This window comes from Heliangelus exortis, chromosome 22, assembly GCF_036169615.1.
Source record: "Heliangelus exortis chromosome 22, bHelExo1.hap1, whole genome shotgun sequence".
NCBI lineage: Eukaryota > Metazoa > Chordata > Aves > Apodiformes > Trochilidae > Heliangelus > Heliangelus exortis.
The window spans coordinates 553340-577667 of record NC_092443.1 but is presented as its reverse complement, the minus strand read 5'-3'; the positions used below and the strand labels follow the sequence as shown (position 1 = coordinate 577667).

The 24328-nt window shown below is 51.9% G+C and overlaps 2 protein-coding genes across 6 annotated transcripts in view; both read left to right on the top strand.

The window, feature by feature from the left end:
- CACNA1B (calcium voltage-gated channel subunit alpha1 B) overlaps positions 1-5153 on the top strand; it is a 204402-nt gene extending 199249 nt beyond the window's left edge. For all 5 annotated transcript variants that reach the window (XM_071766019.1, XM_071766018.1, XM_071766017.1 and 2 more), the window contains 3 exons: positions 652-859; positions 1272-1483; positions 2866-5153. In XM_071766019.1, the coding sequence (XP_071622120.1) occupies positions 652-859; positions 1272-1483; positions 2866-3402 (957 nt within the window). In that variant the 3' untranslated portion in view covers positions 3403-5153. The remainder of the gene's footprint in view (positions 1-651; positions 860-1271; positions 1484-2865) is intronic.
- Positions 5154-10659: 5506 nt separating this feature from the next.
- LOC139806659 (collagen alpha-1(II) chain-like) overlaps positions 10660-24328 on the top strand; it is a 51246-nt gene continuing 37577 nt past the window's right edge. Inside the window, exon 1 of the mRNA XM_071766637.1 lies at positions 10660-10777. Within this exon, the coding sequence (XP_071622738.1) occupies positions 10660-10777 (118 nt within the window). The remainder of the gene's footprint in view (positions 10778-24328) is intronic.

The following is a 24328-nucleotide window of genomic DNA, read 5'->3' as shown; positions in this document are numbered from 1 at the left end:
AGCACATAAATCCTACCTACTTTTGCCAGCCACTGGGGCTTGAAGAAGTGATGATGGGACCAGAAGAGAGGTTTAAATGGTGGACAGGAGTTGATTCAATTGCAAGAAGAGAGAAGTAGTGGCTTGGCCTGTACCTCCCCACTTATTCCTGATTTTTCTCCCTTTCCATGTGTTGCCCAGCAACCCCTTCATGCTTTCCCCTTCGGAGCTGCTTTGGTATGACCACAGGCCCTGAAGCAGCTCTGGGTGCAGCTAGTCTTGGAGAATTACCTTTGTGTGAGATGCTTGGCTCCTGTGCTGCCCGATGGCTCCGCTCTGACCTCCTGTTGAGTCCCACGCTGTGTTTGGTGTCAAGTGCTGCCTCTTGCTCTGCACCCGGGGTACCTGTGGACTGGCACTCTGCTGAGAAATCAAGCCCATTTTCAGCAAACAGAGATCACCATTTGCTCCTCAAATTTAGCACTTAATCCTACCATTCCACAAGTCCTTCTGCCCATGCCGGTTATATCCAGATAACCATTTTTCTCCTTCCCCTCCTTGCCCTCCTCTCTGGCTGTTTGACCCCCCTGTCCCCATGCTGGGTACCGAGGAGCCGGGCCCGGTGCAGCACCTGCCCTCACCCTGCTCCATCTCCTCCCTTCTGCCTTGCAGCCCATCCCAGACACGAGCCCCATGAAGCGTTCGGTCTCCACGCTGGCCCCGCAGCGTCCCCACGCCATGCACCTCTACGAGTACTCCTTGGAGCGGGTGCCACCAGAGCCAGGGCATCACCACCACCACCACCGCTGCCACCGGCGGAAAGAGAAGAAGCAGAAGTCCCTGGACAGGTCCCCCCATCAGCTGGCCGATGGAGAAGCTGGTGAGTGCTTGATTTGTCCCTTGTCATAGAATCGTAGAATCACTAAGGTTGGAAAAGACCTTCATGATCATTGAGCCCAACTAAAACCCAACTACCACAACCACTAAACCATGTCCTGGGAACCTTCAGGGATGGTGACTCCACCACCTCCCTGGGCAGCCAATCATAGAATTGTTGTTGTTGAAAAAGACCTTTAAGATCATTGAGTCCAACCATTAACCCAGCACCACTAACCTGTGGCCCTCAGCACCACATCTACATCTGGTTTTAAGGACCTCCATCACCCTCCCTTTAGGATGAGCAGGGATCATCTGCCATGAATCAGGATCTCATCTGCATGGCAGGACCTCCTTGCCCCACACTTGAAAGTTCCACCCATGTTGGTGGCTCTCAGCCAGTGTTCTTCTTTCAGTGGCCCGTTCTGGTGAGTCTTCTTCCAAGGACAAGAAGCAGGAACGTGGACGGTCCCAAGAGAGGAAGCAGCACTCCTCCTCCTCCTCCGAGAAGCAACGCTTCTACTCCTGCGACCGCTACGGCAGCCGGGACCGTTCTCAGGCCAAGTCTGCTGACCAGAGCAGACCCACCTCACCCAACGGGGGGCCAGAGCAAGGTCCACACAGACAGGTGAGGAGTGCAGGCTGGGAAAAGAACCCTGAGGTCTTCCAAGGATGTGCACACCTTCCCCATGTTCTGTTTAATCTGAAGCAGATAGAACAGGAAAAGGGAAAATCCCGCTTGGTCCCCCACATCCAAGACAGGGATGGAAATGTCACTTGATGGCTTTTTAGTGGTTACCTACAGAGTGACTGTGAGCATCTCATCCAGACACCACTGCTGTGCTCTTCTTCTTGGAAGAAATTGGATACCTTTCCCTGGATGGTGGAACACTGGAGGTCAACATCCAGTGCTGGGCTGATGGCTCCTGCCCTCAGAAATGAGCTGGAAATCCAGGCAGAGCACAGCAAGCACTTGACTGGCAGCCCCACACACAATATGGTTTTAATAGGCAGGAAAAACTACTCTGTAAAAATTCAAAGTCTTGTCTCCGAATATTAGGTCACAAAAGTCAGGGTTTTTTTTAAAAAAGTGCTCAAAAGGCTGTTCATGTGCTGCCCTGGGAGAATGTAAACAGAAATGCCAAAACAAGGGCCTGTTCCTCTCACTCATGGCATTTTTTTAACTTTCTGTAGCTTAGTTCACACCCACATGTCACTATTAGTAACCTGGGAGGCTGCCAGACTCTCCTACCACTCAAAAATCAAATATGTAATATTGGAGAAGGTGAATGCATTTCTGTTTGAGGAACTTGTTAAAACCCTTCCAAAAAGCCTTTTGTTGGTGGCTTTTCAGAAAGTGCCTACTGAATCAGAATGCATTTCATCCCAAAACTACAAAAAAACCCAGCCTGCCCCAAACCACCTTTCCACATAAACCAATTCTGAGCACAGAAATGATCCCCAGCATCAGCACTCACAGCCCTGGGGTGAAGCTCTGCAGCGATCTACCCCAAAGCCAAGGGTGCTGCTTTGCAAAATTGTGTTTGCCAAAAAAAAACCCCAACAAATAACCCAGTGCAGGTGCCTGAGGTGGTCTCCCTGGTGCAGGTAAGGTGCATGCCAGGCTGTGTGCGGGGTGGGTGGGTGGGTGCCTTCCCTCTGGGCAGTGTCCCCTCTGTTGGAACCGTCTGCCCGTTCCCGTCCTACCAATGCTCGCATCCTCCTCCTTCCTCACTACCCCTCGCAGAACTTTGGTTCTCGGGCTCTTTACATCTCCTGTTGAATGACTTCTCAAGAACCTCCTCCCCCCCTGACTGTGCTTGTCTAAACTCTCTCTTTATCTTTCTTTTCTTTTTTTTTATTTTTTTCTTTCTTGCTTTTCTTTCCTCTTGTGACTCGTCTCTCCCTTCTGTTGCTTCTCCTTCTGTTTGACACCTCGCCTGCCTTTGCGTTTGTCTGGTGTGGCCCTTTTTTTATTTTTTGATTTGCTTTGTTCCAATTTTTATGTAGGGCAGTGGTTCAGTTAATGGGAGCCCCTTGCTGTCGACATCTGGTGCTAGTACCCCCTGCCGGGGTCGGAGGCAGCTCCCACAGACTCCACTGACCCCACGCCCCAGCATCACTTACAAGACCGCAAACTCCTCGCCCGTCCACTTCTCCACTTTCCAGCCCTGCCTTCCCACCTTCTCCCCGGGACGCCTCAGCCGCGGTTTGTCGGAGCACAACGCGCTGCTGCGGGGGGACCAGCACCCGGTCCCGCCAGGGGTGGCCCGCATCGGTTCCGACCCCTACCTGGGCCACCGCGACGACGGCGACAGCCCCTCCCACGCCGTGCCCGAGGACACCCTCACCTTCGAGGAGGCGGTGGCCACCAACTCGGGAAGGTCCTCCAGGACTTCTTACGTCTCCTCCTTGACCTCCCAGTCGCACCAGATCCGCAGGGTGCCCAATGGTTACCACTACACGCTGGGGCTCAACACGGGCCCCGGGACTGGCGCCAGAGGACGCGGTTACTACCAGGAGGCCGACGAGGATGACTGGTGCTAGCGGCGTGGCCAAACCCTGCCAGGTGTGCGTTTAAAATCGATGAGTTTTATCATCTGGAAGGCCACGCGCTCCCGCAGGCGCCGGGCCCGGAGGGGGCCCCCGGGGCAGCCCCCACCACGAGAACTGCTCTGCCCCCAGGGCTGGAGATGTTCCTGCAGCCTTGCTCCTCTCTTGTTCTTGAATTTTTCTTTTTTTTTTTCTTTCTTTTTTTTTGGCACTAGACCAATCGAGGAAGAAGGCTCCCCCCTTAGGGGGAGGGCAGAGGAGGGAGCACATCCCTCCCCCTCCTTGCCCACCTCCCCACTGCCTTGTCTCCTTCAGACACCCACCAGATGCCAAACCCACGACGCACGTGAGAAGAGCGCACTCCTCACCCTCGACGGCGGAAGAACCAGACTGTTGATCCTCTTCCAGGCTTTTTTTTTTTTTTTTTTTTTTAAACTATCCTTCATTAGTTTATTATTTTTATACTATAATTTTATTTTTCTTTGCCCCGGTCAGGGTGGGAGTCGGGGGTTGCAAAGGGACACTCACGAACAAAGCTCACCTCCGCGTTTTACCCCACTCTCCGCTCAGAGGGAAGAGATCTGCCCAAGGAACTGGGAGAGGAGAAACCCCCCCACCAGAACAAAGGACAGTCCCTTGGGACTTGATGTTCAGCCACAGCACCCGTTTTTCAGAGGAGCTGGTGGCATTTCCGAGCTGACCCAGCGGCCGGGACTCTGCTCCGACACCGCTGCCGCCTGGATCTCGTTTCTGCTCCTCACCATCTCGAGTCCTTCACACCCACACACGACGAAGCCACAAGAGAGCTACTTTGTAAGGACTGTTTCCTTGCTGCTGAGACTTTTCTTTCCATCCTTCTCTCCTGTCGAGCGCAACACGCCCTCACTGTTTTGTCTTGTTTACAATATAAGCTTGATTTAGCAAAAAAACCAACTAAACAAAAAACAAACAAAAAAATTCCAGGAAAAAAAAGACGAAAAAGCATAGGGGTGAGAAGAAGAAATGTTATTGGTTTTATATCAAGCTATTAGATAGAACTTTAACTTTTCATTGTGTGCATTTTTGTAAATTGTACAGTAAAGAAAAAAAAAAAGAAAAAAAGAAAAAAGAAAAAAAAATACTCTTTATGTAGAAAATTAGTCCAATTGTCATTCCAGGTCACGCCGTTTCTACCGAATGCTCCAGTTGTTCACTACTAAGTGCCTAACCTTTGAAATCTTTCACAGTGATGATGCAACCTCTTGCTTTGATGCACGGGGCCTTGGGCGAGCGTGGGGAGGGCAGAGGGAGGAGGAGGATCTGAGGGGCACCCAGCAAATGCCCCCCAGACGTTGCTGGGCAGGGTGCTTGAGTACCAGGCTGGAAGCTCACAGTGGGGAAGGCAGACATGCTTTGGGGTTGGTATGGGTTCTATTGGCCTTTTTTTTTCTCTTTGATTTTTCTTATTTTTAGATTTTCTCTGATTTTATCAGTGGGAGGGGAGTGATGGCAGCAAACAAAAGTGTCCTCTGCTTGTTGCTTGCTGTTCAGGTCCTGCAGGAGAGGTGCAGGTGAATGTGTAAAGGCTCTTGCAGGAGGAGCATCACCTTTCAGGCTGCAGGGCAGGTTGCAGGTGGTGCAGGGAGCAGGTCCCACCGTGCCCAACTTGTGTTCAGGGCAGGTGGAGAGCATCTGGCTTTGATGGCTTGTTAGGAAAAGGCTTATTTAAAAAAAAAAAAAGGAAAAAAAAAAAAAAAAAAGCAAAACCTCTAACTCTGATTCTCAGGGATGAGATTTCTGTGTTCGTGCAATGACTCTTCTGTTGGATGGTTTCTTTCTTTTGTGCATGTGTGGGGTTCTGCACTTTTGAGCCTGGGAAGGGAGCAGTGGTGATGTGCTGGTGGGGAGGCAGTGCTGGCAGAAAATCCTGGGCAGGACCTTGGGTCCCTGGGTCTGACCAACCTTTGCAGAGCTTGTCTGGGGCACAGGGAGGCTGGAGGACACTGCCAAAAGGTCGGAGGAGGAAGGGTGAGAGGTGCCAGGTGAGCACGTTGTTAAAAATGCTGATAGGAAAGAGGGGAGTGTTGGACAGATTAATTTTATCAGAGGATTCACCAAGCCCCAGAACTGTGAAACTTCTCTAGATGGTCACTTAGGATGAGTGGAGATCCCTCTGGACACTGGTGATTCCTTTTGTCACTTGGGTGCTCAGAGGGTGTCAGATGCCACCAAACCCCTCAGGAGGTCTCGTGCCCTCAGCAGAAGTTCCTGAGCCTCAGGAAGGAGCAGTCTGCTCTCGGGTGGTTCTTCACATCTCCTGTAGCTCTTCTGTTGAGGAAAGTCAACCTGTTTCCATCTCCTTCTGTGGTTATTTGTGTGTGTGTGTGTGTGTGTGTGTGTGTGTTCTGTTAGGAATTAATAATCTCTGGCCAATCTCATCCCTGGATTCTGCTGATACTCCTGGCTCTATCTGTGTTTCTGTGCACTTGGACTTACAGGAGGTGTGGTAGCCAGAGGTCCACCCCCTGGGTGGCTGCTGGGCTTTGCAAACGGAGGGCTATGCAACCAGATGACACGTTGGGAAACACCCACCCAAAACCCCAAGAGTCAAAGATCTTCATCCATTCTGTAGCTTTGTCTGCTGGATTTTCCTGGTTCCGTCTTCAGCATGGTTGTGACCAAATGTTTTATACGTTTTTCCTTACCTGGAAGGCACAAACACTTGATTTGAAGTTTTAAAGAGAAATGTTACTATTTTACTCCAGGAAGTAAAGTAGTTTTTTGTTGCTGGTTTTTTTTTTTTTTTTTTTTTTGGGGGGGGGAACCCACTCAATCTCTCTATCAGTGCATGTGAACATTGTCCCCACACTGGACAGCAAGAGAGATTCTTTCTGTGCTGAAACATTTTGTCTGTCTCTCCACCCCACCTTGCCCCTTTCCTCTGACATTTTAGCTCCTCAAGCCCCCTGCAACCCCCCCACAGCCCCCCCAGCTGGGATGTGCAGGGCCAACCCATGCCCTTGGGTCACTGCTGTTCTTGGGTGGAACACCCAGAGAACCTCAACTTGTCCAATCCTCCACCTGAGCTGATGACAGTGAGAGGTGAGCCTGACCACAAGTTGTTCATAACCCTTTTCCTACTGTTTTGGGGTTTGTTTTTTTTTTTTTTTTTTTACAGCCTCTCTGCTGTCTCCTCAATGCATACATGATATTTCCAAGAATCCTCATAGTGAGTTGCCAAACTTGAATTGCACCGATCAGTTTTCTGCATCCAAAAACCAGTCTCATAGTGGCTGTACTTTGAATAAGTAATGTTTGCATGTAAAATATATACATATATACATATATATAAAAAAGAAAAAAAAAAAAAAAAAAGTATGTGCATGGAAAATGTTTATCTTCGTACTTTTTTGATACAATGTATTCATCCAGTTGTTAATTTTTAAATATATTTGATATAAATTGGGGGTTTGTTGCAAAACTTTATATTTAAAAAAACAGTGTTAAAAATTATAAAAGTTCCAACCATGCAACACAAGTGGAACTTTACCAAAAAAAAAAAAACAAAACCAAACAAAAAAAGAAGGGGAAAAAAAAACAAAACAGAAAAAACAGAAAAAAAGGTTCTGCTGTGATTGCCTAGTTTGCTGCCTGAGTAATATTTATCAGCCAAACTTTGGATTCTGCAGTTGTTTCTACAATTACATTTTGTATGAAGCAAAGTCCTTGAATTAAAATAAAAACTTAGTAAAAAAAAAAAAAAAAACCAAAACTAAAAAAACCCAAAGCTGACAAATTTCGAGCTGGTGTGTGCAGTGTGGCTGGTGACAGGGACAGCACCAGCCTGGGAGCAGCTCCCAACAGGGGCTGGACAGGAGACAGCCAGGGGGCAGCTTGGCTTGGCTGAGCCACAGCCTGGGAGTTCTGGGGGGAAACTGGGTTTAGTTTGGCCCAAATTGGGGTGCTGGAAGAGATTGGCTGTATCTGTGTTTGCCTCACGGGAGCAGGGAAGCTGGAGAGGGATTCTTGGTGTGAACATGGAGAGATAAAACAAGGGGAGCAGCTTGGAGCTGGCAGAGGGGAGACTGAGGTTGGGCACGAGGAAGAAATTCTTTGGTGTGAGGGTGCTGAGCCCCTGGCCCCGGGTGAATTTCTGCCAGGACTCACATCGGGCTGGCAGAGACTGCAACTTTTCTGCTCCCTGTCTCTCCACTCCCAGCCTTTCGGATTAAAATCTGGATTGGTATTTCCAAAGACAGCACCTCCATGCCTCGGGTTACCATCAGGGGGTGGCATTTCCAGGCTTTTCTTACTTCCTAGAGAAAGGAAAAAACTGGGAAAAGGCTGGTGCCTCTCCTGTTGCCACTATGTGAGGATCAATCCCTGAAATATTTGACTGAGGATGCAGAAAACTCAAGAGTGAGACACTGAATACCCTTGAGCCCGAGCACTGCAGGTAATTTGGCCTTTTATGTTCCCTGGAGCAGGAGAGCCCAGGGTCATCCAGCTGATTCTCCATTCCACCAGACTCCTTCACATCCCCAAGGTGATGAATTACTCGTCCCACTGGAATTCACCCCTCTCCATCAGCCCCAAGCAGCTCTCCAGATATTTTCAGGGCTGTGGGAAGCTCCATTATCAGAAGTGCCTGCTCATACTAAACAGCCTCAACTCAACAGCTGTCCCTCAGCACATTCCAAAATATGTCTTCAAAAGAGGCTGGGTTTGCATCTTCATTTGATAAAAGGAAATGGAACCTGAGACACCTCAAGGGGAAAAAAATTGCCCAGGGTCACCCAGCAAGTGAGCACAGAACTAAGGGTGAGGTCCCCTGAGCTCCTGCATTTTACTCTCTCAAATCCCTGTTGTGTGTGTGATTTTTCTACATCCACAGCCTCCTACTAGAGTGCTAGGGAGGTGCCAGTGGGAATTTGGCATCTCACCTAGAGGATGTGATGGTCTGTTGGAGGGAATGCAAAGAAAAGGAGCAGGAACAAAAATGCTGAGAGGTTGGGGGCTGGTGATGGTAGTGAGAAGCTCTGTGGGGTGGTGGAGAAGGGGGCTCTGATAAGGCTGTGCAAATATTTTTGGGGGGTGAAGCCCTGTGGAGGGTGAGGCAGCTGGAAGGAGCTGCTGAGGCTGTTTGAAAGGGAGGGGTGAGCAAAGCAGCTCCTGAGCCAGGTGATGGAAAGCCCAGGACAGAGCCCCTGTGCCTGCAGAGGAAGCATGGGGTATGCTGATGGGGCAGAGCTGGGGTAATTCAAAGAAAACTGTGTCAATAATGGGAGTTGATTAATTTTCTCCTCATCTCCATTTTCTGTTATTGCTCTGAATCAGAATATCCCATCACTGGCTTTGTCTGTGTCTGTTATTTCTGTTTCTGGCAGCCTTTTCTTTGCCCAGCATGGTACAAACAGAGGAAGAAGCTCAGTCCTTGTCCAACTGCTCCTGCAGAAAAGTCCAAAATACCCAAAATTATGTAAAACCCCATTTTCTCCCAGGAGGCTGAGGAAGGGGAATGGATGTGGTTGTGTTACTGGATGGAGTGTTTCAGGAGGCGATGGAGCCGAGCTGGCAGGACTGTAGCAGGATAAATACATCCCTTTTCACAAGGTTTTTTTTCCCATCCTCATGAAGGGGAGTGTCCAAAGAGCTGGTTCTGCAGGTGATCCACCTGAAAGGCCTTCTGGATGATGGGATGTGAAAGGAGAGGAGATGGTGGCTGCGTGTCCCATGGCTGAGAGCAGCTGCAGGAGAGGGCTGAGGGATCACAGGGGTTGGAAAGGAGCTCTGAGATCATCAACTCCAGAATGTGATGGGATGAAGATGTGCTGGGACAGAAAGTCACAGCCCTGGAGATCAATGGGATTCAGCAACATCTGAGAAAAGGAAGCCAAACCCATGTCACATGTTACTGACAAATAAAGTCCTCTACATAGCAAAGCAAACGGCTCCTGAGTGTCTCTGACCTTCCCTTGAGAAGGGGAGGGAGGCTTTGGGTGTCAGGGCAGGGGCTGGTGCTGGGCAGAGGGGTGAGCACAGCACCATTGGCCCCCAGCTGGGCTCTTGTCACCCCAGGATCAAGCAGCAGTTGGGACTGAAAGAGAGGACCCTAAAGAAGCCTCATTTCCCACTCTGCTGGTGTGGCATCCAGGTGAGCCCTTGAGCATCCCCTGTGCTCTGGCAGGGACACCCAGCTGGAGGCTGACAGGTCTGGCTGCCCCTTGCTGAGGGTTCCCAGGTGTTTTGAGGTCTCTGGGCGGTTGCTGCAGAGGTGATGTTCACATGGACTGGGAACCAGCCTGCCTCCTCCAGGGGTCTGAACCAAGACCCCCCCAGGGCTTCTGTGAGCATCCCTGTGCTTGTCACCCAGCACAGAGCAGGCCTGGGGAGTGGCTGTGGTGGCAGGGTTGGTGCCACTGGTGACATTGGGCAGCTCAGCACCCTACAAGGGTGGGATGGTGACCAGGGAAACTCACTTCTGGGTCGCCTTGTCTGCAAACACAGAATGAAGAATCAGACAGGTTGGAAAGGACCTCTGAGACCATCAGGTCCAACCCTTTGCTTCCTACCACCGTGGTTCCCAGACCATGGCACCTCCCAGAGGATGCTGCCTGGCCCAGGGGTTGGTGTGGTGCCCGGGCAAGGTGAGATTTAACCCGTGTCATGCCAAGAAGGGGGTGAGCTGGCCCGGGCTCTGCACCTAAACCCCTCACAGGAGGGTTGGGGTCCCTCACTCAACCCAAAACAACACGCAGGAGGCTGCTGTGTCCCCAGCATCCCGGGGAAGCAGTGTCAGTGTCACTGCTCGGGAGTGGGGGCAAAGCACCCTGAGAAGAGCTGCGAGCAGCTTTTATTGGGGGGTGTGTGTGGGGGATCTCTGTCACTTAATGAAGACCAAACCAGCACATGGGGGTGAGGGGTGTTCACTAAACCCTGCAGCAGCTGGAGATACAATCCGTGTGTCTGTCCGTGTGTCTGTGTGTCCGTGTTACCCGGTGCAGCTCCGCACACGGGGCTGGGAGAGGGGATAAGGGGATGGGGGATGGCGGGTGATTGCCCCCTCCCCAAGCCCTCCGGGGGTCTGAATGCGAAGCCTGGGGGGCGGGCATTAACCCCTGCAGTGCCGCAGGTTGTGCTGCCCGCCCCGCAGCGGTGCCTGTGGGAAGGGGCGGGGGGTGTGTGCGTGTGTCCCCCCCTTCTCCCGGGGTGCGGGGCCTGGGCGGAGCGGGGCTGGGGGGCTGTGCCTGTCCCGGTGGCGGCGGGGCCGGGATGCAGCGGGGCCGGGGCGGGATGCTCGGCGGGGCGCTGGCGCTGGGGCTGCTCTGCGCTCTCCCCCTCTGCCCGCCGGGGCTGGAGCCCCCCGAGCCGGGCTCCGGGATGCAGACAGGTAAGGGGGGGGGGGGGGTCCCGGAGGTGGGGAGACCCGGGAAAGGTGGATATGTGTGTGTGTATCTCATTATAGCCTCCCCCTTCCCTCCGGGAGCTCTGCGAGGGGGCAGCAGGGGGAGGGAGTTGGGGGGGACATGGGGGTCCCTCCTGATGCCCCACATGCTGGCTGAGGGGGGTGCTGGCTGGTTTAGGGGGCAGAAAGGCTCCCACCGCACTGCCAAAGGCATCCCCGTGGGCTGCGGGGTTGGGGGTGGCAGGAGAGGTGTTTGGGTGTTGGTTTTTGGGGGGTCTCTGTGTGGCTGGAGCAGGGGGCGGTGTCCCCCTCTTTGCGGGGAAAGAGCCGCGGGACTTTTCTGCTGTGTAATGTCACATCGTGGGTTTGTGTGGGACACAGCTGGAGCTTTGCCTCTCTCTGGGACACTGCAGGGTCTCATTCTGTCCCTCGGCTGTCCCCAAGTCACTGCCCTGAAACTTTTCACCCAACTTTTGAGATCGCTGGGTCCCGTCCCTCCCTGCGGCATTAGCCCCTGGCTGGCTCCCCCCCAAACCCGGGACAGTCCCCGAAGGCTTCTCACCCTAGAAAATGGGGCACGGGGCTGGTTTACCCCTGGGAAACTCCAAGAAAGTCATTCCCAAAGTTCGGTGTGTGGGGCTGGGACTTCTCCCTTGCCAGTGATGGGCTGTGTGGGCATGGTGATTAAATTAATGAAGTGACTCTTAAAAAAAAGGATTTTTCTTTTGAAGGAGGCACTGAATGCCTCCCAAGGTTCCTCCATTTGCTTTGTGCTGTCCCATCAGAAGTGGAGACCCCATGCTCCTGCCCAAACCCAGGTGGTTTTGGGGTGTGTCAGAGGTTTCAATGCAGCTGCACCGGTGGGAATTGGGTTGTGAGGGGGAAAGCACTGATTTATCTCAGTAGAGCTTAACTCCACGTGAAGCTTGGCTGGGGAACAAGGCTGGAGCAATGATGCAGCTCACAGCCTGGGAAACTGAGCTGGGAATGGCACGGCAGGGGCTGGAACTGGAGCAAAATCCAAGTCGAGGTGAGGTGTAGGGAGGTTTGGGCTCAAACTGTGGAACTTGTAAGGTGGAAACTCCAATGAGGGTATGGGGCTGTGTGGGGAGGAAGGGAGAGGGGTGTCTGGCATTATCCCAGGCACAGCAGGGAAGGGAAGGGCTGGTTGGCTGTAGCAAAGGTTTGTGCTAGTTAGATATTCTTATTTCTTGTGGGTCACAGCCCTGAGGAGGATTTCACTGAGCATCATCCAGCTGGGTGGCTTTACCCTCTATCACTGCTGCCCTGGCTGGTGCAGGGCATGAGCTCAGGCAGGAAAATTTTAGAAGCTCTGAAATTTTAGATCCTGGTGGTGAATGGGGCACTGAACTCCCAAATGTGTGAGTTTCTCAGGCCTGGGCATGAAACAAGATGGTTCTTTGGGGTTGAGGGTCTTGTCTCCTCCTGATGGAGCAGTCCTGCTCCATGGAAGATCTGTGTGGCACAACTGCAAGGAATACGATCCCCAAGGAGAGAGCTGGGGAGTGAGGAGGAGCTGGATGCAGGGCTGGGCTGCCCTGATGGGCTTTGCAAGCTGGAGCAGTGACCTGGGGCTCTCCTGGGGCTGTCCCGAGGCTTTGCAGGCTGAGCCTGAGTCCAAGGGGGGAGAATTGCAGTGGGAGAGAGTGCCAGAGGAGAGCAGGTGATGAGCCCAGACCTGGTGTCCAAAGCTGGTGGGACCTTGGTGAGGTTGTGTGCGTTGCTCCTGCTCGGGCAGCAGCAGAAGAGAGGGGAAGGTGTGTGGAGGTGGTTGTAAAATTAGGAAATTAGGATCCACTTCTGAGATGGACCCATCAGGAAGTTGGGATCCCTGGCTTCTTTCCTCACACCAGCTCAGCCAGGGCTCAGCCCATTTGGTGATGCCTCCTGCTCGGGTTGGAGCACCCATTGGTGACATTTCTGCAGTATTGCTGTCACAGGGGTGGCATCAGCCCTTGTGCCAGGTTGGGGGGAGGTTCTGGGGCTCATGCCTGGGAGAGGACAGCTTCTGCAGTTTCTGCAGTTTCTGCAGCAGTTTCACAGCCGAACATTTGGGTTGTAGAAGCAGGAGGTGAAGCCACCTAGGAGGGAATCTGGGCTGTCCATTTGTTGTGTTTGTAGCTGTTCCCAACAGGATGCTGGCTGATGATCTGGAGGTGCAAAAATGGGTGGGAATTGACCCCAGAACACTGGGAATGGGGCTTGATTTAGGGGAGGGTATTTACAAGTCAGAGGGTGGGAACTGGTGCTCACTGGTGTGGCAGAGTTGTGCTGGGCAGGGGGGGTAAAGCCCCAGGTGCCTCCTGCCAAGGCTGAATTATTGAATTTCCATTTATTTCTCATGGTTTGAGCTGCACTGGTTCATGAGTGAGGCCCCTGGCAGTGCTGTGGGTCTGTGATGGCAGAGGAGAGGTGGCACTGGGAGAGTTTCTCTGAATTTGGGGTGCTGTGGGACTGTGTGAGCCTTCTGAGCATCCCCTCTCCATGTCCCCAGATGTGCTGGCACCAGGGGGCACAACATCCCCGTCATTTTGGGGATGATCTGGTTAACAATGAGAGGAAAGTGGGGAATCTCCCTGGTGTAGTTGGGCTCTGGAGATGTTGGGTGATTTTTTTTGTTGTTTTTTTTCCCCATAACCATAATCACAGACCCACAAAACTCCCCAAACCAACCCAGAAAAACTCTGTCTGGGAACGTGACCCAAAAATGAATGCGCACGAACAATTTGCCCTTAATTAAAGCTTAGAGTTGCCCAATTAAAATCTGCTTCATTAAGGGATGCATCTGAAAACGCAAGGCTTGGCTTCTGCAGATGGTATTTCTTGCTGGAGGCTTGGTGAAAATGGTCTTTCAGGAACTCATCCTCCTGTAGGTCTGGTGCTTGGGGATGCTGAGTCCAGCGTGGTACAGGGAGGCTCCTCCTCTGGTGTCTTGGGATGAGGATGTGCTTGGGGGCTTGAAGTAAACATTGAACCTCCTGTGAATATGCAAAATGATACAGAATGGTGCTGTGTCAGGGCTGTTTGTGTATGTGCAGAAGGGTATGGTCTATATGATGCAGCTCACGGGGCTGGGTGAGTCTGTACAGCTTACATGGGGAGTTAGTTAATTTCAAGTCACACTGGCTAAAAAAAAAAAAACAACAAACCAAAAAACCCAGAAACTTGGACTCTTCACATCATCTCCTCTTGACCACTCCAGTGCATGCATGTTACTCTGGAGTCCTCAATTAGGCAATTATATGGGGATTTTTTGTGTGTGCATTTTGTTTTGTTTTTCCTTTCACAAGACCCTAAATTTTGCCTTTACAGTGGTGTAAATACAGGGGTCACTGCCTCTGTCCCAGGGAGCATCTGTGCAGCCTTCCCCTGTGTCTCTGTGCCCTGTGAAGGCAGAGAATGAACAACTAAAGCTTCAGGGCCTGCAGGACGGAGGAGACCCCAGACAGAGCTCACCAGGATTTTTTTTACAATTCAGCTTTTGGGCTCTCCTCTTAGCCAAGGTTTTCTGTCTCAGAGCACAGAGGGGAGACGCAGCCTGGGGCTGTTTGTCCTTTGGGTCTGTTGGAGGGAGATGAAGGGATGGCTACAGGAGACTTTCTCCCCCTAAAATCCTCGGCTTCCTTTGTGCAAGGGTTGGGAGGAGGTGGGTAGAGGCAGGAGCTCTTGCTGCTCTCCCTTGGTACAGATACCATCCCTTGAACTTGATAACTCCTTGTTGGTTGTTTCATGTCTGCCTCATGCTGAATTATGTGCAAGATTTCAGCTCAAACTTCCAGGCAGCTCCCAGGCTCCCCCTCATCTGTGTGTCTGTGTATTCCTGTGAGCTGGAGACTTGGAGCTTGGCAGCAGCCCCATGAGAAATCCTTCCAGATTGGACCAAGTTAAAAAAATCTTAAACCTTTCTGCAAGCAAGGGGCCATATGGAGCCTCATTCCCTAAAATTCCCTATTTGAACATCCTGGGCTGGGGGGAGGTGTCCCTGCCCATGCAAGGGGGTTGGGACTGGACGATCTTGAAGGTCCCTTCAGCCCAAACCACTGTATGATTCCATGATGAAAAACAAATCCCAGAGGAATGAAGGATCCCAAACACCACAGGGCTGGGGTGCCTGGGCCCTTCTCCCAGCAGCTGAGCTGTAACCTCCTGGCAGTGGCACCATCACCACCAGTGTCCCTGCCCCACACAGGCTGCACCCCAGCCCCACTGTGACAACAAGGCTTGTGAGAGCAGAGACTGATGGGGTGTGTGTATATATATATATACACACATATACATATATATATATACCACATGGTGAACATACACAAAGAGCTCCAGATGCCTCAGCCAGGGCTGGAATGACATTACATCAGCCCAGAGATCTCAACCAGGAGCAGATGGCAGCTGTCCCTGCAAGAAATTAGGAAATTTTTGGGAGCCTGCCATGAGGCAGTGGGCTGGGACAACCACTCAGAGCTGCTTCTCACACCAAAACCCCCAAAATCCCTCCCCATCTCACTGGACACAAACCTAAACCCAGCCCAGCTTGTGCTGGAGTTGGAGGTGCTGGCCTGCTCCTGCCTGGCACCCTGGAGATCAGAAACCTCATTCCTTTCAGATAAAATAAAGGGCAGAAAGCTGCTCACCCCCTCCTACCATCTCTTGGAGAGGTTATTCTTTCTGGTTTGGTGCTTTGCTCCCCGTTTTGAAGCTGGCAGGGCTGGGTATGTGTCCCCATGGCAGAGGGAGTGTGGGAGCACGGAGCATCCCGGGAAGCAGCATCCCAGGGAGCTGCATCCCAGGGAGCAACATCCTGAGGAGCGGCATCCCGGGCAGACCCGATCCTGCCCCTTGGCTGGGGCAGAAGATGAGGCTGACAGAGCAAAGTGCCTCCTGATGTCCAGCCAGGTGGCAAAGGGGCTTCTTGTCCCCGCAGTCCCTTCCTTCTGCAAATGCTTCACCCAACCTGAGGCTTCGCTCTCTGCTCAGCAATTACGAAAAAAAAAAAACCTCCCCGGGACTGAATCCCCCTCCTTCCCTGCCTTATCCCACTCCAGGAGCTCAGGAAAGCAACACCGTGACTGGAATCAGCTTCTGTTGTGGGCACGTCAACCTTGACAGTGCATCTGCTAATTAGTACCGTGCTAATTACCCACCTGGAACGGTGCCCAGCTCCCCCTCCAGCCCGTCCCCCCCGGCAGTGTCACCCTGCGGGCTGCGGGGCCACCTCAGGTCACAGCGCTGATCCCGGTGCTGGTGGGGACACGCGGCGGGGGGGTGGGAGGGACACGGGCGGACAGAGTGGGGTGGAGGGATGTGGGGGGACAGAAGGACGTGGTGGGATGGAGGAATGTGGTAGGGTGGTATTTATCCCGTGAGTATAAAGATGCAGCTCAATGCCAGACATGGGGAGAAAAGAAAATAACATAATTTCTTCTTCCCCTCTCCCCCCCCCCAAAAAAGCCCTCAGGAAACTGCCTGGCTATTTTAAAACACTTATTTATTTATTTATCTACCAGCAGGTTTTCTCTGCTCTGAGACAAGATGGATGGGGCAGGGGTATTTCAGTGGGGAAATTTCAGGGGTCTTTGTGCATTTGTTTTCTCTGGAGAGCTCTGGTGGGTGGTGGGGACCCAGCTCTGGGGGGGAGCCTCTGCTGCTGAGCAGCACCTGGTGGCCCTTGTTGTGGTTATTGGGTTCATCTGGCAGGTGTTCTGAGTTCACCCCCTCCTGAACCTGCTGCTGGGAAATTACAGGGGTTGGGCAGAGGTCAGACAGATTCAGCTCATGGAACCAGTTTAATTTTGTTACTTTTACCAGAGTGCAAATGAAGGTCAATTTTGTAGCTATTATTTTTGTCTTTTAGAATCATTCAAATACCTTCTGATTTCTTAAAGGAAAAACAAAACAAAAGCACTTTACAGAAAGGTAATTAACTTTTATTTGTTGCAAGCTGACTACCCTCACAATGCACAATGAGCATTATGCAGATCTTCTTCCCCACTTGCAGAAGATGAATGCCTTCTAAGTTGCTGCAGTTAGGTAAAACATAAAATATTTCCACTGGGACTTGGAGAAATAGGAACGGTGGGTAGGTAATACATTGCAGAGACAGTTAAAGCACTTCAGAGCCCCAAACTCCTCCAGGAAAGATGCAGGGCTGATCCCTCTCACTGCTCCATTTGGGCAGCTGGGGAGGAGGATGCAGCTGATGCTCATCCAGCCAGGCCCAGCTGCACATCAGGGGAGCAGGGGATGAGGCTTTTCACACCAGCTTCTCTGGTGCTTTTGGTTGGAGAAGCTCTTTAGCATCCCTACTTGTTTGGCTTTTGGTTTGTTTCTTTTTAGATGAGATATGAGAGATACCCAGCACCCCAGCTTGGAGAGCCCTTGTGAGCAGGTGGCTGGGGAGGAGCTGTGGACCAAGCAGGTACTGAGCACTCTTCCCATGGGAGAACTTGCTGGGCAGGAGGCCATGGCCTGAAGCTGCCCCAGGGGAGGCTTAGGTTGGATATCAGGAAGCAGTTCCTCATGGAGAGGCATTGGATGGGATGGGCTGCCCAGGGAAGTGGTGGAGTCCCCATCCCTGGAGGTGTTTAAGGAAAGGTTGGATGTGGTACTGAGTGCCCTGGTCTGGATGATGTGCTGGGGTTAAGTCTCATGTTTTTCCATCTTCCTGGTGTTGGTTGTGCCCCTGCAGTTGCAGCAGAGCCCTCTGCATCCCATGGAAGGAATGCAGGAGGTGATGGGCTTCACTGGAGCAGATCCCACCCATGGAAAAATGCCACGTCGCAGGGTGAGAGCTAGGGACAACACAGCTTGTCCCTGAAAGGTGTAAATCAGGAGACTTGTGGCTGCCCCATCCTTGGAAGTGTTCCAGGCCAGGTTGGATGGGGCTTGGATCACCTTAGGCTGGTGGGAGGTGTCTGTGCCCATGGCAGGGGTGGGACTGGATGAGCTTTAAGGTTCCTTCCAACCCAAACCTGTGATTTACAGGCAAGAAACCCACAGAGTTAAAGGGAGAGGAGAATTTATTGGGATATTTGTGTGTGTAACACCCCCTGGGCCCCAGCCCCGGTGCATTTGGGGCATTTCTGTGCTGACTTGTTCTACCAAGTTGCGTGTCTGCTCAAGATTGAGGATGAGAACATGCCCCAGATGAAATACAGCTTTTCAGGGTGACAAAGGCAGATTTTATCCTGACTTTCTCTGCCGTGGAGCCTTTGTTTCTAAGGCACATTTTAACGGCAGCTTCCTCTGGGAGTGGGAAATGTTTGATTAAAGAGGCAGGAGAAAGGAGTTGCCATCCAGAGGAGGCATCTGCCACGCAGGAGCGAAACCTTTAGTTTGACAGAGCTGCATTATTAATACTTTTCTGAATCCTTTGAATGGATCAATTAAACAGCTGGGTTCTGCCTTGTGGAAATGCTGGGCTTTGTTTTGGCAGGCAGGGATGTACCGGGCTGAGGGAGATGTTCTGTAATGAGAGCCATTAAAAGGTCGTTAGCGATGCAGAGGAGTTCTGAAGTTGGATCTGGCTTTCTGGCAGGGAGATTTGCATGAGCAGATTTTAAACACCTCCTGGGCTCTGGTATTTTTCCCTTTTCCCACCCCTTTACTAGAGCTTTTTGATTGTTTTAAGCTTTGAAGGGGGCAAAAAAGATTTGGGTTAGAGAAGGGAGAGAAGATGGAGGAGTTAGTCCCCATCACCCCAGGGCATCCTCCTCACCTGGCTGGGGCCAGGAGGACACGAGGTGCAGAAGTTAAACTGAGCTGCAAAGGGAGAGGGAGAAAGAGAGAAAACCCGTGGGTGCACACTTTGTATGGAGAGCTTGACTTTAAGGGTTTTGGGTGAGGCCTTGCTCTCCTACATCTCTTGGAACCTCCTATCTGCACCCAGCCAGCCCCCGGGTGCCTTTTTGCTGTTTTTCCTCTGGGTTCCCTATCAGAGGTTTGAACCCAGGTGATGCTTTGTAAGATACTTGGAAAGACCTCAGGAGCAATCAGCTGAATTTGGGGTCTTGGTTTCTTCCAAGGCAGGGTTGGACCTTCATTCCAAGCCCCATGAAAATGGTTTGTTTGCATTTTATGAAGTTCATGTTTTCTGCCTTGTGGCCTCAGAGCAAGGCTGAGCAACCAAGCCCTGAGCTCCCTCCAACAACTTACATGAAAAAATTGTGCAATTTGTTCTTGTTGTATGTTAATAACTCTGAGGGTTTGTGCTGATTCGTGAGAAGTGCACAGGAGTGTTTGAGCAAGACTTGAGAAAACCAAATTTGCTTGGAACAAAAGCTGTTTCAGGAGGGTCTGTCTAAGGAGCAGATCAGGGACTTGCCCAGGGTAGGCAGTTTTCTGACTCCTTATGATGGGTTCCTTTCATAATGCCTCACTCGTGGTGTTCTTCTCCAAATGAGTGGACTTTTGGGAATCTTCTGCTGTAAAAGTGCTGTTAATTTTCTTCCACAGCTCTGCTGGTTTTAATTGGAACCTCCCACGTTAGCTGTAACCAACACATATGTTGATTGTATATATTATTTAATTCACTGCTGATCTACATCAGGGTTGGGTTGTGGCAGTTTCAGTTGCTGGGAGGACTTTAAATCTAGATGAGATGTTTTTCCTATAAGGAAAGATGATTTTTTTTTTTTTTTTTTTTTTCCAAATTCAGCCACAGCTGCTGTTCCTATAGTGGGAATAAAGTTGGAGATTTCCTTTGGTACATTCTTTGTAGAACACCAGATCATGGTATTTTTTTTTTGTTTGTTTTCTGTCTTGAAAATGCAAAAAACAGGAGCAGATGCCCTGCTCAGTCTCATGTCACTTGATGGATGCTGATTGAACAAAAGTGACCCAAAATTAAGTGAGCAAAAATGCTGTGCCTCAGTGGATCTCCCAGGCATGCTTCCTTTGGAAGGCAGCGCTCAGAAGTCATATCTAAGGTTCTTCTGGTTTGATGATTTAGTTTTTATATTTTTCCTGCCTTAAATATACAAGACAGTCATGGTTTCAGGGGGACAGGGTGTGAGTGTGCCCCAGAAGCACTACTGGTGTTACTGGGGCTCTCTGGAAGAGCCAGGATGGAGAGAAATGGAGTTTTGTGGCTGTTGGGATGCTGTGACTCTGTTTCACATCATGTGGAGCAAGAGGAGGCTTAGCACCTGCTGCCAGGAGTGGGAGATGGACAAACCAAAACATTTCTATGGTTCTAAACCCAGAGCAGCCTCCCCTTGTGGAGGTCCTGGAGTGCCTGAAGGAGATCCACCCAGATCCAGGACATTAAAGGGAGGAGGTGACCACTGCTGGGTGACCATCTTCTATTTCTCAAACTGTTCCTTCGTGTCTGGGCTCTTGTTTCTGCTACGTGTCATCTGGTTTAGGTTAATGTGGGTCTTGAGCCTTGGAAAGAAAGTGTCTGGGGCTGCGTCAGGGGCCCAGCTTTTTCCTTTCAAGAGCAAGGTGCCAACTGATAGTCCAACAGGAAAGGGGAGACAGGGCTGACACACTCCAGGAGGTCCCAGGGTATGGTGGGAGCTCCAAGCCTCCCAAGTGTGGGAATCACAACTCCCAGTGCAGCATTTCATTCCCACAAAGAAGGGAAGGGGGGGAACATCCATAGCTGGAGGCTGCTCCTAACCCAGGGGGCTGCAGCTCCTGGAGGGATTCAGGAGATGCAGGAAGGAGCATCCCAGCCTGTCCTGGTGTCTCATCCTCCTCTGCCTTCTGCCCAGCCCTTTATTCCAGCTGAGGAACCTCCAGGTCTTGCTGCTTCCTGCTTCTCTTGAGCCAAACATGTGCAAAAGTGACCATGAATCCCACCCTGGTGGTTTTAACTCGCTCAGGATGGTATTTCCTCCCAGCTCCCTCTCCCCCTGCACGGCCCCTTTGCAAAGAACAGAGTCAGGCATTGCTTGTGACCTTGACCTCTAAACCTTCCCTTCCCAAAACGTGGAGCATCTGGCAGGCACGTGCTGCCTGGCTGGGGCTGGTGGAGCTGCAGGGATGTTCCATGGGCTGTGCTTTGGCTCCCTTGCCCTGCACACCCTCCTGGGACATCACCCCAGAGTGGTGCCTGCTCCTGGTGTGGCTCTACCTCTCAAAGTGATGCTCAAGAAGAGGGTTGGCCCCTGCATCCCTCCTCCTTTCCTGTTGCTGAGAAAAAGTTTCCTCCTGAGAAAGGGTCTGGTGGCTGCTTTGGAAGTTACCAAAGGTCTGACCATCACAGGACAAGGAGGGATCCTGAATGACTCCAACCTGTGAAGAGTGAACCAGATCTTTTGGTTCCTGTCTGCTCCTGGCAGAGCTGTACAGGAGCTCTTTTCAGGAACCATTCTGAAGAAGGATCTGGATGGTTCTGGTTATTCCTCTGTTCTTGTGAGACCTCTCCTGTGGTGCTATGTCCAGCTCTGGGCTCTTCAGCACCAGAAACACATGGAGCTCTTGGAGTGAGTCCAAAGGAGATGCCAGAGATGCTGGGAGGGCTGGAGCAGCTCTGGAGCCAGGATGAGAGTTGGGGATGTTGAGCCTGGAGAAGAGAAGGCTCCAAGGAGACCTCAGAGCACCTTCCAGTGCCTGAAGGGGCTCCAGGAAAGCTGGGGAGGGACTTTGGAAATGGAGGGATGGGATGAGGGGGAGTGGCTTTAACTTGGCAGAGGGGAGACTGAGGTTGGACATGAGGAAGAAATTCTTTGGTGTGAGGGTGCTGAGCCCCAGGGTGCTCCCAGAAGCTGTGGCTGCCCCATCCCTGGCAGTGTTGAAGGTTGGATGGGGCTTGGAGCAAATGGGGCCGGGGGAGGTGTCCCTGACCATGGCAGGGGGGTTGGAACTGGATGGGCTTTAAGGTCCCTTCCAACCCTGACAATTCTGTGCTGGGTTAGGCAGCAGCTCAGGGAACCAAGGAGCTTGTGGTGAATCTGGAAGGCTCACAGGTACCCAAAGATCCTTGGGGTGTATAAATACCAGTGGAGGGGGAGAGGTGGGAGGTGAGGAGCTCTGCAAAGAGTCAGACATAAAAGACTTGGAGGAGCATCCAGGAGCTGAGCAAAGGTTGAAACCACAACGAGGCACTGAAGGCAAATTGGCAGCAGGGAATGAATCACAAACCTGCACATGTTTTGCCTGAGGTGAAAACTGGAGTACTTTTTGGCTGCAAAATGTCAGCTTGTTAGTCTGGGAAACACTCATTTTTCATTTTTGCTTTATTCTTGTGAGCTGTGTTGAAGGTCAGGGCTGCTGCTCCTGCCCAGCTCTGCCCTGGGTTGGGCTCTCGTGGATGCACGAGGCTCTTGTACTGCTTTCTCCCTCCCATTCCTGCTCTGTTCCTGCAGATCCCTGGGGGCAGATGGTGCGTGGTAGCTAAATACAACCTCCAGAGCATTGTTCATGATCAAATAACTTTTAATACCAGCCTGAGCCCTGACCCTCAAAACAACACATCTGAAAGTGAAGGAAGCAGAAATAAATCCCTACCTGCAGCGGGAAAGTTCCCTTTGCTTTAGGTGCACTGGTACTAATTTAGGTTTGGGTTTTGGTCATATCCTGAGTGATAGGAACTGGTAGAAGCACTGGTGAGGTGCAAGAACAGATCTGGGCTCAGGCATGTCCAGCTCCTGTAACCTGTCTGACTCCTCTCCCTCAGCCTGGGACCCTCAGTGCCCTGCAGGGAATGTCACAGGGATGGATTGCAGCGTGAAGTGGCTGATTCTCAGCTCAGGTAAACCATGGTGTGACCTATAGTTGGTCTTATCCAGGGAAAAAAAATATCCTGGATGAGTGAAGGCACAGCCAGAATCCCCGGCAGTGTCTCAGTCCAGGTTGGATGGGGCTTGGAGCAGCCTGGGTTGTGGGAGATGTCCCTGCCATGCATGGGTGGCACTGGATGGGGTTTAAGATCCCTTCCAACCCAAACCAGTCTGGGATTCTGGGATTCCCTGAGCTAGGATGGGTTTGGACAGAGTTTAGAAATTTGCCAGCTGCTCGTGCAATAGGAAGCCTCCTGCATCAGGAGCTGCCTTTCCCTGCCAGCACTCAGGACCCTGAGTCCCCAACAATTTTCTGGGAAGCATCCCCGGTCCCTGGGCTGCCGGATGGGGACTGGAGGAGCCTGGCAGGCAGCAGACCATGCCCAGGAACCCTGCCATGCCTGGGGCCTGGAGCTCTGCCCACCAGGCTTGGCACAGCATGAGAGCAGAGCCCTGGCAGCCTTGTGTCTGCCCCCGTGTCCCCTGCCTGTCCCCTGCCTTTTGCCCTCAAGCTCTGAGTGCCAACTGCTCCCCAGAGCCAGGTCCTGGTGAGCATCCATCCTCCTGCCTGGAACTTGTTCTTGCCTTCTGCTTTTGGGGCGTTGGTGACTCCAAGGGGGTGGCATCGAGGTTTTCTCTGCAGGATGGTGTGCGGGGAACCAAGGCAGCTTCAAGGAGGCAAGGAGGTCTCCTGCCCCCCAGGGGCTTCTGCCTGGGACATGACCTACCATGAGCAGCTCTGCAGCCAACTTCTGCAAAGCCTCTGCACTCTCCAGCCCTGGGCACCTGGGAATTTGTCACTTTGTCAGGACAGGGCTGAGGGGGGGGTTGTCAGCTCCCAGTGTGTGATGGGGCAGCTCCTGGGCAGGTTCCCAACTCCTCTGGCAGGGATGTGGTGAAAAGGTCTTGCCAAGGGTGAGCCCAGGTAGGACTTGAACAGCTGCCTTGTAGGATTTGTCCCTCAGTGAAGTCCTCACTGCTTATTGAAGCTGAGAGCTTCACCTTCCCCCAGTCCATTCCTCTCCTGGACCACTGCAGGGTGGTTGGTAAAACACCTTGGTCAGGAATGTCAGGAACACCCCAAGAGGCAGCAGAGGAAGAGGGCTGGGGCTGCCAGAGTTTGATGTGAGGAGCTGAACAGGAGCTCTGCCCAGAGCACGGAGCTGAGGGAGCTTTGGGAAGATGTTTTCTGGATCCCCCTGGCTCACAGGGATTTTGTCCTTCTGCCTGCTCTGCTCAAGCCTCCTGACCCTTTGCTGGCAGCAAAGTTGAGAGGGGAAAATCAGCCAGACTGAGGAAAATCCAAAATGAAGCTGTGCTCCCAGGTGCTGCCATCCCACCCACCCTGGGGGCAGCTCCCGTGTTTGAACAGAAGGTCCCCTGGGAAACACAAAGATCTTTCACTGCTTTTACTGCTGCTACTTTCCCCAGAGGTTTTTGACACTTTGATTATAACTTGGAAACCAGGAGCTGCAGAGATCCTGAGCCAACATGTGCTTTTTGGCAGGGTGACAGATGGCTGCTGGCCCCTGATCAGGCCTTTTCTGGGTGCCTTTCACCAGTGACTAACACCTGGGTGTATCACCTCGGGTCTGCCTGGCCTTGCACAGTCAGATCAGGTTAAAGCTTCAGTTTTTCAGTTTTGGCTTTGACATTGTACAGTTTAAAAATCACTGAACCCAAAGAACCCATTCATCCCTGGAGCCAGGGAACCCAAACCAGTTCATCCCAAGTGAAAGGAGCAGGAGCAGAGGAGTTTGGTGGAAGGGTTTGGGGTGCACCAAGCCCTGATCTA